At 42.3% G+C, this 19,020-nt stretch overlaps 2 protein-coding genes across 2 annotated transcripts in view; one reads left to right on the forward strand and one right to left on the reverse strand.

Annotated features, from left to right (window-relative positions):
• The window catches only part of LOC126455811 (uncharacterized), a 47,321-nt gene extending 33,434 nt beyond the window's left edge, over positions 1-13,887 (forward strand). Inside the window, exons 5-7 of the mRNA XM_050091572.1 lie at positions 5,924-6,014; positions 6,057-6,295; positions 13,881-13,887. Of these exons, the coding sequence (XP_049947529.1) occupies positions 5,924-6,014; positions 6,057-6,295; positions 13,881-13,887 (337 nt within the window). The remainder of the gene's footprint in view (positions 1-5,923; positions 6,015-6,056; positions 6,296-13,880) is intronic.
• A 661-nt stretch (positions 13,888-14,548) lies between these two features.
• LOC126455812 (cuticle protein 19-like) lies at positions 14,549-18,084 on the reverse strand. Its single transcript, XM_050091573.1, has 2 exons — positions 17,753-18,084; positions 14,549-14,591 (listed from the first exon to the last, which is right to left on the reverse strand). Exons 1-2 carry the CDS (start codon positions 18,082-18,084, stop codon positions 14,549-14,551), a joined length of 375 nt encoding a protein of 124 aa, XP_049947530.1.
• Positions 18,085-19,020: the final 936 nt, after the last annotated feature.

Genomic DNA, 19,020 nt, shown 5'->3' on the forward strand with positions numbered 1-19,020 from the left:
TCCCAGATCGATGGGCACGTGCACCTTCCGCCGACCACTGGCGACAACATCGATGTACTGTGGAGACCTCACGCCCCACGTGTTGAGCAATTCGGCGGTACGTCCACCCGGCCTCCCGCATGCCCACTATACGCCCTCGCTCAAAGTCCGTCAACTGCACATACGGTTCGCGTCCACGCTGTCGCGGCATGCTACCAGTGTTAAAGACTGCGATGGAGCTCCGTATGCCACGGCAAACTGGCTGACACTGACGGCGGCGGTGCACAAATGCTGCGCAGCTAGCGCCATTCGACGGCCAACACCGCGGTTCCTGGTGTGTCCGCTGTGCCGTGCGTGTGATCATTGCTTGTACAGCCCTCTCGCAGTGTCCGGAGCAAGTATGGTGGGTCTGACACACCGGTGTCAATGTGTTCTTTTTTCCATTTCCAGGAGTGTATTTTCCACCAATTTTTGACAGCTAATATTTAATTACTGCTTTAGTGATAGTCCATCTTCAGTATCCATAATGTATGGTGCCAAAAGTCATTGAATATCTCCTACTATCGTGTTTGACATCTTCCCTGGCGTAGTGCACCATCGCAACGTGACATGGACTCAACAAGTCGTTGGACGTCCCCTGCTGAAATATTGAGCAATGCTGCCTCTATAGCTGTCCATAATTGCGAAAGTGTTGCCTGTGGAGGATTTTGTGCACGAACTGACCTCTTCATTATGCCCCATAAATTTTGATGGGATACACATCGGGCGACTTGGGTGGCCAAATCATTCGCTCTAACTGTTCAGAATGTTCTTCAAACAAGCAAAAAGAAACTGTGGGCAGGTGACATGGCACATTATCATCCATAAAAATTCCATAGTTGTTTGGGAACATGAAGTCCATGACTGGTTGCAAATGGTCTCCAAGTAGCCGAACATAACAATTTCTAGTCAATGATCCGTTCAGTTGGACAAGATCACTCAATCCATTCTATGTAAACACAGCCCACATCATTATGGAGCCACCACCAGCTTGCCCAGTGCCTTAAGAGAACTTGGATTCATGGCTTCGTGGGGTCTGCACCACATTCGAACCCTACCATCATCTCTTACAAACTGAAACCGGGACTCATCTGAAGACCCCCCCGGTTTTCCAGTCGTCTTGGGTCCAACCGATATTGGGGCTGCAAGCGATGTCTTACTGTTAGCTAAGTCATTTGCGTCGGTAGTCTGCTACTATAGTCCATTAACACCAAATTTCGCCGCACTGTTTTAACGGATACGTTCGTCGTACGTCCCGTATTGATTTCTGCGATTATTTCACGCAGTGCTGCTTGTCTGTTAGCACAGACAATCCTGCCCAAACGCAGCTGCTATCGGTCGTTAAGAGGCGGCCGTTGGCCACTGCGTTGTCCATGGTGAGTGGTTATGCCTAAACTTTGGTTTTCACGGTACACTCTTCACACTTTGGATCTCAGAATAGTCAGTTACCTAACGATTTACGAAATGGAATGTTCCATGTGTCTAGCTCCAACTATCACGCCGCGTTCAAAGGCTGTTAATTCCCATCATGCGGTCATAATCTCGTAGGAAATCTTTTCACATGAATGACGTAAGCACAAATGACAGCTCCGGCGATGTACTGCCCTCCTATACCTCGTGTACGCGATACTACCGCCGTCTGTATGTGTACATATCGCTATCCCACTACTTGTCACATTAGTGTATTTGTATGTGTTAATGTATGTATGTATGTTCCACACATCCTCCTAAGTCAATGTATCAGTTTCAATCAAACTTAATACACATATCATTTGCTGTCTCGAAAGGGTCGCTGTGGAGGTAAGAACCACCAACCTATCAAAGTGGTGGGGGTGGGGATGAAAACGTAGGATAGCCACGAGACGCAAATATCCAGACTTTATTTGCCCAGTATTTGGAAACGGGAGAACTTTGTGAATTGCAAAAAACTTAACGCATGATTTCAAACCTTTACGAAACTTTTTCTCTCTGAGAAGCCCCGCACAACGATGAAAGGAAAAAACTTTGCCGCTTACTATATTTTCGCTGTTCATGCAGAAAACTGCCCATCTTGTGTTTTAATTTATTGCTTCTTTACTGCGATCTGTATTTGTGTGACTCATTTTGTAGACAGTGTTTACGTATGCCAGTGAATGTATGTGAAAAACTACATCACTGTGCCACACTTAGTTCGGAAGATGCGTGAAAAACGCCATTTCATCCATCAAATTGAAATTTATTATTTATTTGCTACTAATTCTGCTAACAACAAAATTCGCAGACAGTACTCACATGAACCTTTGAAGGTACCTACAAAATTACATCACTGTATGGCACGTAGTTCAGGATATAAGACGTAATGAACTCTATAATGTTTGGAGAACTGGAGAATTATACGTGATGCTTTAATTTATCACGTATTTATTCTAAACTCTATTCGAACACGTTTCGCAGATGGTATCCAAGTACCTGAAAAATTGTGTCTTTGTACGACACATTGTTCAGAAGATATGGTGTAGTAAAGATTGAGTTGCATGAAAACCAAACAGCATGACGAAATTCGCTACGGGAACAGGTGAAATATGTGTAGAAATATGTGTGAAATATGATAAATTATGTGAAATGTATCTCACATGCGTAAATTCTGGCAAAGTCGCGGGTAAAAGGGTTCACCTGAACCCCTGGATCGGTTTCAGCCAAAATCGGTACACTTCTACATATATCTAGAAAGGAATATTGTGGAGGTAAGAACTAGCAGCCCGCTATTAGGATAGGGCTGAGAACGTGGAGAGAGAAAGTGGGAAGGGGAGACGGGCAGAGAGTGGGAAAGAGGAGATGGAAATAGAGGAAAGAGGAGGTAGAAAAGGGTTGGGGGGGAAGGAAATAGACAGAAAAAGGAAAACGGATGAGATGGGCGGACAGAGGAAGTTGGAGGAGATGGACAGAGATAGGGGATAAGAGCGGAAGGACAGAGAGAAGTGCAGGAGGAGATGGACAGAGTGTGGAGATGGACAGGGGGAAGCAGGAAATTGATAAACAGAAATTTGGAATACACACAGAGGCAACGCCGGGTACTCAGCTAGTATCAGATAAAACGATACACAGCATCGTGTCACATGATTTCAATCTTTAACGTTGAGCATCTGTGTTAACATAGAAATCATGTGACACAATGCTGGGCTTTATGCTCTTTAACTCATATTCAGATGATGGATGGGCTGTAACTAAAACGAGTAAATAAACAAAGCGTGAACAAGTGAACTGTTGTTTTCACTGTGAAAAAGTGGTGAAAAAGATATGCTCAGTACCCCGTTTTCCTCCAGTTGACTGTGTAATCATTGTATTTAATATCGTTACAAACTGTTCTATACTGGTATTTATGCGATTTAAGTGATTCCAGTCGTGACTCACTGATATTATAATGATATTATCCTACCTTTACGCAGTTTGTCTTGTGGGCAATATTACTTTACTGAACATTTAAAGAGAGTTTCCAATCTTTAGATAACTTTGGGTTACGCCAAAAATTACCTCTACATCTGCCGATCACACTCCATCGAAGATAATGTTGTGTGTTTCACTGAGTCATGAAATTCTCAATCCAGTCACAAGTCTCATTTCACACCCAGTGTTATCATCAATGAGCGTTGGTGTGGTACTGAGTCAAATTCATTTTAGAGGTCAAGGAACAGCGCGTCTCTGCATTGATCCACGGCTTTCACGATGTCATGTGAGAGAAGGACGGTGGAATTCACGTGATCGATGTTTTCGGAATCCAAGCAGACTGGCGTGGAAAAGAACATCCTGCGTAAAATCGGTGTTAAATTTCGAACTTTCGAAGATTAACACTATCTTTCTCGTTAGCAGACGACACTGCTGACAAAGAAAATGGTGTTAATCTTTGAAAGATCGAGTTTTAACTCCGATCTGACATGGTCTGAACACTGAAAAAATTTTTGTACATGGATACTGCCGCGAAAAACTACGATGTCAGGGGATCATTGTGTTCTACACGGGGCAATCAGATGAAGTGGTGATAGAAGGAAAAAAGTAAATAAACAGTTTATATTTTCAAAAGTAGTCGCCATAACTGTTAATACACTACTATGGCTCTACGAGACAAGACGGTCAAGGCTTTTGTGGGAAAATGTTTGCGGTTCCCTAAGCAACCATGATTGTACCCCGGTGATGACCTCTCCGACCGAAGCATATTGACGGCTAGGAATGTCTTTCTTCAGGGTTCCAAAAACATGGAAATCGCGTTGGGAGATGTCGGAACTGCATGTAGGAAGTGAAAGGGGCTTCCCAGAGAAACTTCTGCAGCGTAGTCGAAATATCAGACACGCAAGCTCCAGGAAAGTCACGATGAACTTCTCCTTTGATTGCATTGGCCCACTGCTCATTGACTTTCTGGAACAAGGCGCCACAACTAACGCACAGTGGGACACCGACACATTCCAAAAATTGAAGTGCACCATCGAGTCCAAACGCCCAGGATTGTTGAGGAACAGCAAAATTCTGTTGCAAGATGATGCTCGCCCAGATGTCGCCAAGGTTGTTCCGACTACACTGCAGAAGTTCCGCTGGGAAGCCCTTACACATCCTTCGTACAGTCTCGATCTCTCCTTATGTAATTACGATATATTTGGAGCCCCGAAAAAAGACATTAGTGAACTGACCGAATTTTCTCAATATGAGAATATTGAAGGGCAGTCTGTTTTAATTGCTAAAAACCATCCAAATGCGAAGATCACACGAAATATTTTTTATCAAGACAACCGGTTTCAACAGTCTTACCTATCGTCTTCAGAGCTTCAACTCTTTTTTTTTTAGTAAAACATGTTCATTTTACGCTGACCTCATGCACGAGATGTCAAATGGATAAAACTCAGCACTTTGTAAACGTTTGTTATCGCTAAAATATTTAAAAACACACAGCATCCTGTGCAAAAGGCCATGTCCATATGCATATTGCATGCTTGTCACATGATACAAATACGATACACAATAGCACATCTGGTTACATATGCCGGGCACATACTCATATGTAAACAGGTGTGCTATTGTGTACCTTATTTGTATCATGTAACAAGTGTCTGTGAGCAGTATGTATATCGACATGACCTTTTGGAAAAGATGCTGTGTTTTTTTAAATATTTTAGCAATGACAAACGTTTATGATGTGCTGAATTTTATCCATTTGACATCTCGTGCATGAGATTTTTTTACTACAAAAACAAGTTTAAGCTCTGAAGATCACAGCTAAGACTGTTGAAACCGGTTGCCTCGAATAAAAAATATTTTGTGCGATCTTGCCTTTTGAATGGTTTTTAACATTCATGGACGAAGATTTGCTTCGAACGAAGAAGTACATGCCTGGGAACAATCAGGGTTTGCAGGAAACTGCAAACTTCTTCCATGGTGGCATTGACTCTCTTGTTTCACAGTGGGATAAATGTATTAACAGTTATGGAGATTACTTATGAAATAATAAACAGTTTACTAACCTTTTTCCATCTGTGTCATTTTCATCTGACTGCCCTTATAAATTCATAATTACGTTGCGGTTGATGACACACAGTTGACAGACATCTCATTTCCAGCGGAGCAGCTGTTCAGACATGCCACACACACATTCTTGTAGATCTGAAAATCACGTGGCGAAAATTAATTAATTGTTTAAATTATGTTAGTCGGCAACCTACCAACAAATTATCAGCATTTTCCAACTGAGTACGAAGTTCAGAAGAAAATGACACGACTTAGGCAAGCGCCGTGCAGTTATTACGAACCCAGCGTTTTCATGGCCAGATCTGAGCTGGGTGCTCTGGTCCACTGCCTACCACCCATTAAGCGGCCACCCACTTTCGCCGCGGTTGCAGCGTCAGGTGTGGCCCCTGTATATAAGGCGGTGCGTTACCGGCAGCCGGCACCATTCACCGGGCACCTCCACCGCTGCCGTCATGAAATTCGCCTTGGCCGTCGTCCTCGTGGTGTGCGCAGCGGCCGCCGCCCACGCCGGGCTGCTGCACCACGCGCCGCCCCCGCCGCCGCCGCAGCACGAGATCATCTACGACTACGTGGCGCCGCCCCAGTACCGCTACGACTACGCGGTGCGCGACGGCCACACGGGCGACGCCAAGACGCAGTGGGAGCACCGCGACGGCGACCGCGTCACCGGCGCCTACTCGCTGGTCGACGCCGACGGCACGACCCGCATCGTCGAGTACACGGCCGACGACCACAACGGCTTCCAGGCGGTCGTGAAGCGCGTCGGTCACCCCGCGCCGCCGCCCCCGCAGCCTCCGCGTCTTCCTGCTCACCCCGCCCCCGCTCCACACGCCTATCCCCTGCCTTACCACGGTTAGTCTGCCGCTGCACTGGTAACATCTGCATCACCCACTCCCACTATAAGAATTTCACCTATCTCCCTCCTCATTCTTGTTAATCGTCTTTCTCTGTTGCAGCTTACTTGTACAAAACTATTATGTTAATCTCATGTTGTTGTTGTTGTTAACTACGTTGAAATAAACAAATATGATTAAAAACTACACTTTCATTTCTTTTTAAACTGAATCGTTGCTTTCACCTGATCCAAAGTTAATGATTTAATCAGCTCAGTAGATTTCCATGCACACATGTACAACAGAATTTACAGAAAAATTAAACCATTACTGTTATCCATATTCGTTCTCACATGAAAATTTGATCAGCAAAACTCAGCATTCACCGACTTTCCACGTTCTCAACATCATAAAACAAGGAGTTCAAGTCATTCTGTGTGTCAATTAAAGTCAAAAAGCAGTCTAGTACAAAAGAAGATACTCTGACGTTTTGTAAGTAGGCTGTTTAGGTTTTTATGTTGGTAACGCCTCGTAGCGCTCTATACGAAAATCACTGTGTTGTGAGAAGGCTGTGGTACGTTTGCATTGTTGGAGTATATGCTATTGTAGTGTTGGGCAGTTGGCTGTTAACAGCGCGTAGCGTTGCGCAGTTGGAGGTGAGCCGCCAGCAGTGGTGGATGTGGGGAGAGAGATGGCGGAATTTTCAGAGCGGACGATCTGGACGTGTGTGCATCAGAAAGAGTAAATTTGTAATATTGGATATCAGGGACTGATATAAATATTATGACTTTTGAACACTATTAAGGTAAATACATTGTTTGTTCTCTACCAAAATCTTTCATTTGCTAACTATGCCTATCACTAGTTAGTGCCTTCAGTAGTTTGAATCTTTTATTTAGCTGGCAGTAGTGGCGCTCGCTGTATTGCAGTAGTTCGAGTAACGAAGATTTTTGTGTGGTAAGTGATTTGTGAATGGTATAGGTTGTTAGTCAGGGCCATTCTTTTGTAGGGATTATTGAAAGTCAGATTGCGTTGCGCTAAAAATATTGTGTGTCAGTTTAAGCACAGTCATTTATAATTTTTCTAAGGGGACGTTTCAATTTCAGATTATTGTGGCAAGTAATAATGTGATGCTAGTTTACCTGGAGCTCTCTTCAAATATAATTTCCAGAAAACAAACGGTAAAAATTTTAAACATAAAACTGTAACAGTACTGATTTTCACGTATAATATTGAGAATAAACTAAATATTAACAGCTCAAAGCGAATCGAAAATGTTTGTCAGATCCATATCCTTGTATTGTAACCTAGACATGCTAGACTAGAGGTATCAGATTTGGAATCAATTACGAGGATGAAAAGTTGGTCTGTAATGTCTTCTTAGTATCGATATAGAATAATTCAAACTAATAAGAATAGCCATTTTTAAACTAATTACTCCCACATTTGTTACAAGTGATTTATGGAAATAATGCAAGTCGGCTGGGGATTTTTAACTGTCCTGTTGAACAAGAGCGACTAGATAATGGAACTCTGAGAAAAATATCTAAGATTAATAACAAAAAGGAGAGATCCCGAGGGATTGCATCGACTTTTTGAAACCGTCTATTCGATGATGTACGTTATGGTCCCAGGTATCTCACCATACAGTCATTCATCCTGAAAGGCCCTCGTTTGCGCGTAATCGACAAAAAAATATTCCGTAACTTTGCATGGTGTTCTGGAGCCCTAAGATTGACAGTAATACATATAGTGGCGTTGTTACGTAGTTGATAGCATATGAGACTGACATGCAGAAGGCTGAAGGTTCAGATCCCGCCAGAAGTTTCAATTTTTTTGGTTTTTGAGTACTTATCGGAACGACTTTGATCATTATTTTTTTCAGATAGTTGATTTTAATGTATTATTTTAAAATTTCGAATCCTTTGGCACGTCATTTTAATCATTGTGTTTCCGTTATATTTTGTTCTTATTGTTTCTTCCTATCATTTCATTTTCATTTGGAATCTTTATTCATGTGATTATAATTTGTTTTATTTATCTGTCACAATATTTAGGCGTATGAAAATGTCAATCTGCCAGTTAAAAAATAAAAGACGGAATAAAATATTTATATTGCCTGTGCAATGGTGTCAAAACTTTATTTTTCATTATGTATAAGAAGTACAAATTTTTGGTTGGTAATCATCATGTAAAAATTTAAAACAAAGATTCCTGTTGCACTATGATAAGGCAGATTAAGACTTACACGAAAGAAGAGCTTATGAATAAAGGCGCAAAATGGGCAACAGAAATAATGAACGCAGTAACACGGAAGAAAACACAAGATAACAAACGGAAGAAATTAAATGAAAATTAATACAGAAAAATAATTAAAATCACATACAGAAAGATTCCCAATGAAAACGGAATGACAGGGAGAAAAAATAACAGCAATTGAAAAGGTTAAAACAATGATAAAATTACGTGACAAAGGATTCAAAAGTTTGAAAATGTAATTGATTAAAAATAGTGATCAAATAAATTTCGATAACTGTTTAAAAAGGAAAATAATTGAAACATTTTACAAGAGTTGAACCTTCCATGTCCTACAATTCAGTCCCCTATGCTATCCACTACGCAACAACACCACTAAACTTATTTCTGTCATTTTATAGCTCTAGAACATCACACAAAGTTACGAAAATATATTTTTCGTCGATTACTCTCAAACGCTCCCACACCCTGGTCAATGGCTGCAGGGTGAGATACCCGAGACCCTAACCTATGTCACCATATATATTGTTTCAAAAAGTCAGTCCCATCCCTGGGGATCTCTCCGCGCAAGTGCTATGTTGGAATACCGCATAAGAATAAAAATAATTGTAAAAAGAAAGCTATATTACGTAATGTATTACACTATCTGATCAAAAGTATCCGGACACCCATATATTATGCGGAATTGGCCTCTAGATGTCACGAGAGGCGGATCCACATTATAGAAGGAGGTGAGGAATATTGTGTTGACAGTACAAAAGAAGTAAAAGCAGAACGGATCGTTTAAGAAGTTCAGCGTTTTCGAACGTGGACAGGTGACCGTCATCAGATGCCACCCGAGTAACAAACCTATCAGGGACATTTCAACCGCTCTAAAAGTGATCAAGTCGATCCCTGGTGACGTGACTGTGGAGTCGAAACGCGAAGCAACAACCACAGCTAAACAAAAATCAGGCAAATCTGATGTGTTGACAGGTAGGGACCGTCGCGCGTTGCAAAGGGAGACTAAAAAATGGAATCAAATCGACGGAAGGAGTCACTCTTGAAGTCCAGAGTGCTAGCTAAAGTCCAACCTGCACAATGGCTGTGCGTAGGCAGTTAGAGAGAATGGGATACAATTGTCGAGCAAGGCCTCATAAGTCACACATTTCTGTAATCGATGCTATGCGGCACTTGCGATGCTGTAAAGAGTGACGTCACTAGGCGGTTGATGTCTGCAAACGAGTGATTTGTAGTGTGATCCACACTTTACCTTGAGAAAATCCAATGGAAGTGTATGGGTTTGTCGAATACCTTGAGAATGTTACTTGCCAGTATGCGTCGCATAAACAGTGAAACACGCAGTAGGTAGTGTTACGAAAGGGGGGTGTTTTTCTTGGATAGGTTGTGGACCCCTAACTGCGTTTAAAGTACGCTAAATGCGGAAAGACAGGAGCACATTTTATACCACTGTATACTGCTTACAGGAGAGGAACTGTTCCGATACGATGATTGCATATCAGAACTTCAGTGCACCGTGTCACAAAGCAGCAACTGTGAGGCAGTGGTCTGTGGACAAGAACATTCCTGGAATGGACTGGCCTGTCCAGAGTCCCGACCTCACGCAGAGGAACACATTTGGGATAAGTCAGGATGTCGGCTTCGCTCAGGACCCAGTGTCCAACATTACTACCTTGTCTGGTTTCGGTTCTCGAGGAAAACTGAACTGCCGTTCCTCCACATCCATTCAGATACCTCACTGAAAGTGTTCCCAGCAGAATTCAAGACGTCATAAAAGCAAAGAGTGGACTCAGCCCATATCAATGTTCACTAACAGGTGTCGGAAAATTTTTGATTAGATAGTGTATACGTATCTCAATACATTCCACTGTATCTTAGAATAAGGAGAAGGAAGTTATGATTTGAAAGAAAAAATAATCAACATGAAGCTCTATTAATTTTAGGTTACTATTTTTGCTTTTATTTATGTCTGTTTGTGATGATCCATTTCTACGTTACCATTCGACATTACGCGCACATCTATTCCCTCATGGAAATCTAAATGCTTTCGTCCAGGACTTCAGAATATTTCTGGCCGAACCACTGCGTTACACGTTAAAAGGATGGAACGCTCTCCCTCGAGATACCAAAGTATGCGTATATCAGGACAGGCACATTGGTTTTCAGACGCTCTTCCTTCACGAATATTGTCTTGTGAGATCTATGGCCTCAACGCTGTTGTAAAACCACTCGGTCACGAGTACCTAAAGGTCTGGCTTTCGCTTATGGCACAACCAAATTGAGCACGAAAACTGTACTTGATCACAATGGGAATAAGTTTCTAACTGTGCCCGTGGCTTACACAAAAATATGAAATGATTTATTGCAGTATGGAACTGGATCTACACTTAAATATAACGAACTGAGTCACGATGGGAATAAGTTATTATCTGTGCCCATAACCTACGCAAAAAATATGGAAAAATCTATTATAGCCTCAAACTACTTCTAAATAAATTCAAATACATCGAAGACCAACCGAATATCTGTGATAAAAATATTATGTTTTCTCTTAGGTTACAACCTGATTTCACAAATTTCATAAGTGGTAAATTTACCATTATATGTTTACGATCACTACATAACTAGGGTGACTTCTTCAAAATTTTACCAAACATACAATAAGGTGGATTTGTAATTACACAAAAAAATTTAAATGTAAAGTCAGAGGTCATAGCAGGCACCTATATAGTATCTTAGATAAGGTAATTAATATATTACAAGAATTGAAATAAACTGCAATAACATTGTCGGAAGCTTTCAAGAATCTTCACTATTAATCTATCGATTGATAGGCAGCTCTGAACACTGGGCTATATATGTACCGACATTGTATCCATTATAGAAAATACTAGATGTACTGCTGCCCACTTGTAGGCTAGCTTATTTAAAGTTGGCTCGAAGTATTTCATTACTATAATTACTATCCGTCCCATGTCGAGCACCGTGCTGGAGGAAAAACGTAGTTTCCAAAATGCAAAAGATTAGAGGAACTCCGAGTGCAATCTTTTAAATGCGACTAGGGATACGGGATGTGTAATGTTTCTTTAACATCTTTAATGGTGTAACAGGAGTAGGATTCTTTATGAAAAGGAAGGTAGGGCAGAGGGTGTATTACTGCGAACAGTTCAGTGACCGGGTCGTTCTTATCAGAATCGACAGCAAACCAACACCGACAACGATAGTTCAGGTATACATGCCGACGTCGCAAGCTGAAGATGAAAAGATAGAGAAAGTGTATGAGGATATTGAAAGGGTAATACAGTACGTAAAGGCAGATAAAAATCTAATAGTCATGGGGGACTGGAATGCAGTTGTAGAGGAAGGAGCAGAAGAAAAGGTTACAGGAGAATATGGGCTTGGGACAAGTAATGAGAGGGAAGAAAGACTAATTGAGTTCTGTTACAAGTTTCAGCTTGTAACAGCAAATACCCTGTTCAAGAATCACAAGAGGAGGAGGTATACTTGGAAAAAGACCGGGAGATAGGGGAAGATTTCAGTTAGATTACATCATGCTCAGACAGAGATTCCGAAATCAGATACTGGATTTTAAGGCGTACCCAGGATCAGATATATACTCAGATCATAATATAGTAGTGATGAAGAGTAGGCTGAAGACATTAGTCAGGAAGAATCAATACGCAAAGAAGTGGGATACGACAGTACTAAGGAATGACGAGATACGCTTGAAGTTCTCCAAGGCTACAGATACAGCAATAAGGAATACTTCATCAGGTAGTACAGTTGAAGAGAATTGAATAAATATTAAAAGGGCAGTTACAGATATTGGAAAGAAATACACGGGTACAAAGAAGGTAACTGAGAAGAAACCATGGGTAATAGAAGAGATACTTCAGTTGGTTGATGAAAGGAGGAAATACAAAAATGTTCCGGGAAACTCAGGAATACAGGAATACAAGTCGCTGAGGAATGAAATAAATAGGATGTGCAGGGAAGCTAAGACGAAATGGCTGCAGGAAAAATGTGAAGACATCGAAAAGAAATGATTGTCGGAAGGACAGACTCCGCACACAGGAAAGTCAAAAGAACATTCGGTGACATTAAAAGCAAGGGTGATAATATTAAGAGTGGAGCGGGAAGTCCACTGTTAAATGCAGAGTAGAGAGCGGATAGGTGGAAGGAATACATTGAAAGCCTCTATGAGGGGGAAGCTTTGTTTGATGTGATAGAAGAAGAAACAGGAGTCGTTTTAGAAGAGATACGGTATTAGAATTGAAATTTATAAAAGCTTTGGAGCGCTTAAGATCAAATAAGGCAGAAGGGATGGATAACATTCCATCAGAATTTCTAAAATCATTAGGGGAAGTGGCAACAAAACGACTATCCACGTTGGTGTGTAGAATGCATGAGTATGGCGACACACCATCTGACTTTCGGAAAAACATCATCCACACATTTCCGAAGACGGCAAGAGCTGACAAGTGCGAAAACTATCACACAATCAGCTCAATTGATCATGCATCCAAGTTTCTTACAAGGATAATATACAGAAGAATGGAAAAGAAAATTGAGGATGCGCTAGATGACGATCAGTTTGGCTTTAGGAAAGATAAAGTTACGAGAGAGGCAGTTCTGACGTTGCAGTTAATAATGGAAGCAGGACTAAAGATAAATCAAGGCACGTTCATACGATTTGTCGACCTGGAAAAAGCGTTCGAAAAAGTAAAATGGTGCAAGTTGTTCAAAGTTCTGAAAAAAGTAGGGGTAAGCTGTAGGGAGAGACAGATCATATACGGTGTGAACAACAGACAAGAGGGAATGATAAGAGTGGACGACCAAGAAGGAAGGAAGTGCTCGTATTAAAAAGGATGTAAGACAAGGATGTAGCTTTTCGCCCCTACTGTTCAATCTGTACATCGAGAAAGTAATGCTGGAAACAAAAGAAAGGTTCAGGAGCGGAATTAAAATTCATGATGAAAGAATATCAATGATACGATTCGCTGATGACATTGCTATCCTGAGTGAAAGTGAAGAAGAATTACATGATCTGCTGAACGGAATGAACAGTCTAATGACTACACAGTATGGACTGAGAGGAAATCGAAGAAAGACGAAGGTAATGGAAGTAGTAGAAATGAGAACAGCGAGAAAATTAACATCAGGATTGATGGTCACGAAGTAGATGAAGTTAAAGTGACACATTCCACGTCATTACGAAATGTATTCATGATCTATGGAACAAGGATTAATGTACGTATGTATGTATGGAATTCTGCTACCTAGGCAGTAGAATAATCAACGACAGATGGAGCAAGGAGGACATCAAAAGCAGACTAGCTACGATAAAAAAGGCATTCCTGGCCAAGAGTAGTCTATATCAAAAATCGTCCTTAATTTGAGAAAGAAGTTTCTGAGAATGTACTATGGAGTACAGGTACAGCATTGTATGGTCTGTGGGAAAACCGGAACAGAAGAGAATCGAAACATTGGAGATGTGGTGCTACAGAAGAATGTCGCAAATTAGGTGGACTGATAAGGTAAGCAATGAGGAGGTTCTACGCAGGATCGGGAGGAAAGGAATATGTGGAATACGCTGATAAGGAGAAGGGACAGGGTGTCAGGACATCTGTTAAGACATGAGAAACTGACTTCCATGCTACTAGACGAGGCTGTAGAGGGCAAAAGGTGTAGAGGAAGATAGAGACTGGAGTACATCCAGCAAATAATTGAGGATGTAGATTGCAAGTGTTTCAAGTGCCACTCTGAGATGAAGATGTTAGCACAGGAGAGGAGTTTGTGGCGGGTCGCATCAAAGTCAGGAGACTGTTGACAAAAAAAAAGTCGACTTCATATATTGTCGCCTGTTTCCCCCCACTGGGAATTTTGTCGCCATGAACATGACGAGCAGCTGCAACTAGCCATTTTGAACATGAAAATTAAGAGATAAGGCTTCAAGGGAAGCTGGACACAAATAGGTCGGACTGTTGGTAGACACTGAAATGGATAAAATACAACAGAACATCCAATATGTGCCTTCGTGTTTTCTCAGGGCGATAACCGATCCATTTCATTTCGGAAATGCAGCCGCTAAAATTTCTTCTTTTTTCCAATATTTCGGCCGCATACTTTTCGGCCATTTTCGTGGTGACCCGACAGATTCAAGCTACAGTGCTCCTTCCGTTACTGCCTCCGTGGTTTTAAACCGCACATACACGAGGGCCAGAGACGCTGATCGGAACCAAATATTACGCATAAAATGGATCTGTGGGTATGCGATCAACCATTAGCTGCATTGTAGCGATGTGTTTGCGAACTTTTTAAAGACAATGTACGATTCCATGATTTGCTAACAGAGATGACGGTTTCAGTCTGGATAAACCATGGAATCCAGCACTTTCTTTCATAAACTTGCAAAGACGCCGCTTTAGCGCAACTAATAATAATACATCGATGTTCCAGCATGTGTCGACCGCGTAGTCACAGACTCAATTTATACATTTTGTTGCCGATCAACGTCTCTGGTGCTTGTATATCTGTGGTTTTAAACAACGGAATAAGTACTGAAGATGGCCGATGGACTGAAAAAAGAAGACATAGCGTTTATGCAGCTGCATTCCCGAAATTTACTGTACCAGAAGATCCAATTTTTTACTTTATACGTGAGTTTCTTCACATTTCATTTCACACAAATAACCACAGTTATTTAACACTGAGTCACACATCAAAAAAATGGTTCAAATGGCTCTGAGCACTATAGGACTTAACATCCGTGGTCATCAGTCCCCTAGAACTTAGAACTACTTAAACCTAACTAACCTAAGGACATCACACACATCCATGCCCGAGGCAGGATTCGAACCTGCGACCGTAGCGGTCACGCGGTTCCAGACTGAAGCGCCTAGAACCGCTAGACCACACCGGCCGGCCAGTCACACATCACCATAAAAAATTACGAAGTGCAAAAAATATAGAAACAGATCTGAAATCAGCAGAGATATCCTGCTGTGGTCAGCAATTACCGCTGGTTTTGTTTTCTGCAAAATAACAGTTTTTGCTGATAGTCACGACTTTTTTATTAATTTGCTGTACGACACATTTCGGGAAATAATTCCCGTTAGAAAGTGTGTTTATAGTGTACGATGCCATTTTTAGACATTATGTTTTCGATATGTGAGCTACTGCATTACTCTGCTCATTTTACTATTAACTACACACGCGTGATTTTGTAATGTATCCCCACAGATGCTGTTGATTTTAAAAGTATTATTTACGAATTTCTTGTTATCCGCTTTTGTGGAAACTAACTCAAGGTATACTCCACTACATACTCCACAGTGCACGTTAAGAAGAGGAACTTACTTAAAAAGACACTTGATGATGATATGCATTTCCTGCGAGGCGCTGCGAAGAGGAGAAGCAAAAAATTGTGACTGGAAGCAAGAAGTATTATATTATAAAAGGGAAAACCATTTCATCTACACACGCGTGCGTGCGTGCGTGTGTGTGTGTGTGTGTGTGTGTGTGTGTGTGTTTTCCACATCTCCTCCTTAACCACAGGATCGATTTCAACAAATCGTGGAACACATATCCCTTACCGCCAGGCCACAATCGCTGACGGAGTAAAAACCACTTACCTTTCTTAGTTCAAGAGATACGACGTCGAAAACAATAAAGTGCTTGAATAACTGCCGCATCATACATGACGCTTAAATTTATTAGTTCTGTGCTACTGACTCTATTCGCAACATATTTTGCAGATACTATCAACATATTCCGATAAATGTACCTATGGAAATAGATCATTGTTGGACACATAGTTCATACATACTTAGATGCGTGAAAAAGTGCCTCATCGAGCATGAAGTTTTAATACATTTATTCTTTACTACTGAGACAGTTCTACAATAGAGTCAACTTAAGGAAGTCCGTGACACCTGGAAGTGCTTTTGACTGCTTTCAACTGCAAAACGCAAATGGTTGTAGGCGGAAAACAATAGTCGCCTATGGTGCTATGAATGGGCGTTGGTCAAGAGACGTTTACAAAATCACGTTGTAGACACGCGAAGCAGCTGGACTCATACATTTGCGTACGATGCATATTTCTTTGTACGAATGCTTCATAATTTCAGTTTTCAACGATCCCTTAGGTGTTCTTCGTCTGAGCACAATGGCTTCTTTCCTTGCGGGTATTTGAGAGTTGCGCTCGATGTGTATTTGTGGAGTGAGTTGGCAGTGTTGGATGAGTGCATAATGTTGTGCTATGTTTGTGTTCTACCATAATAATGAGAGAAAGGGTAGGGTGAAATCTAGAGCTGGCAGATAGCCTACTTCCCTCAAATAAAACCAAGGGGTCTATCGAGCTCAATGTCCCCATCCGATAGCCATATCATGAACAACAGGTCAAATGTCCTCACTTTATGAGACACTGCAGAGAGGCTTACAATTTAACGCAACACATTGGCACAAAGACTGGTTATCAGGAAATTTATGCCATCACCTCACCTCCCCGTGTCAGCCAAATACTGGCAGTAAAGATTTCATCCACGAGCAGGATTCGAACCAATTTACATCCGAGTCGAGCGCCACAGCACAGAGGCACATTGTCTATCCACGCTATGGACGTCGGTGCTATCTGAAGGAATAGTTTCATCGTGCATACATGCAGACTGAAGCGACGAGTGAAAATTTGTACAGTGGCAGGAATTCGAACCCAAGTCTCCTGTTCACTAGGCAGATGCACTAACCACTTTGCTACCCTGGCACCGTGGCTTTCCACAACTGCATGTGCTTCTTCTTAATCCAAATCCCATTGACACCTTAGACCTCTTGGTATTCCAGCTAATATCATTTGAGGTAAAACAGAGAACTTTCATTTGGTTTGGATAGAAAAGATAAAATACCGAGCGAATTTTAATTGAACAATTTTATTGTAGTATATTTAACAACAAACAGTGTGATATCAACAAGGCAATTTTGTACAAGTTGAATCAAAGAAAGACGATTAGGGAGAGAGTTCGTGGAGTATTTATCGTCTGATAAAGTGGAGTGAGGATGGTAATGTAGGCCTCACCAATGGACTGGTCGATCAACCGTGATAAGGCAAATGGTAGGGGTGCGGAGCGGGGGCGGGGTGGGCGGGAAGACGCGGAGGCTGCGGGGGCGGCGGCGCGGGGTGACCGACGCGCTTCACGACCGCCTGGAAGCCGTTGTGGTCGTCGGCCGTGTACTCGACGATGCGCGTCGTGCCGTCGGCGTCGACGAGCGAGTAGGCGCCGGTGACGCGGTCGCCGTCTCGCGACTCCCACTGCGTCTTGGCGTCGCCCGTGTGGCCGTCGCGCACCGCGTAGTCGTAGCGGTACTGGGGCGGCGCCACGTAGTCGTAGATGATCTCGTGCTGCGGGGGCGGGGGCGGCGCGTGGGGCAGCAGCCCGGCGTGGGCGGCGGCCGCTGCGCACACTACGAGGACGACGGCCACGGCGGATTTCATGACGGCGGGGGTGGAGGTGGCCGATGAGTGGTGTCGGATACCAGTAGCGCACAGCCTTATATACGGGACACACCTGGTGCTGCGACAGCGGCGAAAGTTGCGGGCCGCTCAGCGGGAGGTGGGCAATGGACCAGAGCGGCCATGAAAATGCTGGGCTCGTAATAACTGTACGGCACGTGTCTAAGGAGTGGCCTGTTCCTCTGAACTTCGCACACAGATGGTAAACGTTTATAACTTGTATGGACGTTGCTGATGAACCTAAACAATTAATTGAATTTAAGTGAGACTATATTTTGACCTGCATGAAGTCAAATGTCTGCACAATTCCCAGGTTGGGAGTGCGATTCCAGTTCCAAAGAAAGCAGGTGCTGACGGATGTGAAAATTACCGAACTATCAGTTTAATAAGTTACCGTTGCAAAATACTAACACGAATTCTTTACAGACGAATGGAAAAACTGGTAGAAGCCGACCTCTGCGAAGATCAGTCTGGATTCCGCAGAAATGTAGGAATACGCGAGGCAGATCTGACCCTACGATTTATCTTAGGAGCTAGGCTAACGAAACGCAAACCTTCGTTTATAGCATTTGTAGATTTTCAGAAAGCTTTTGACAGTGTTCTCTGGAATACTCTCATTCAAATGCTGAAGGTGGCAAAGGTAAAATCAAGGAACGAAAGGCTATTTATAATTTGTACAGAAACCAGAAGGCAGATATAAGAGTCGTGAGGCACGAAAGGGAAGCAATGGTTGAGAAGGGCATGAGACAGGATTGTAGTCCATCCCTGATTATATTTAATCTGTACATTGAACAAGCAGTAAAGGAAACAAAAGAAAAAAAATGGAGTAGGAAATAAAATCCAGGGAGAAGAAATAAAAGCTTTGAAGTTTGCCGATGACAATGTAATTCTGTCGGGACAGCAAAAGACCTTGAAGAG

The sequence above is a fragment of the Schistocerca serialis genome, chromosome 2 (assembly GCF_023864345.2).
Source record: "Schistocerca serialis cubense isolate TAMUIC-IGC-003099 chromosome 2, iqSchSeri2.2, whole genome shotgun sequence".
In the NCBI taxonomy this organism is placed as follows: domain Eukaryota; kingdom Metazoa; phylum Arthropoda; class Insecta; order Orthoptera; family Acrididae; genus Schistocerca; species Schistocerca serialis.

What these genes read in the sequence shown, in the direction of transcription:
- LOC126455812 (XM_050091573.1), bottom strand. Translation starts at nt 18,084, where the DNA reads ATGAAATCCGCCGTGGCCGTCGTCCTCGTAGTGTGCGCAGCGGCCGCC. An exon ending in CACCCCGCGCCGCCGCCCCC is followed by an intron (nt 14,592 to 17,752) that starts GCAGCCTCCGCG and finishes TATCCATTTCAG; the next exon opens with TGTCTACCAACAGTCCGACC.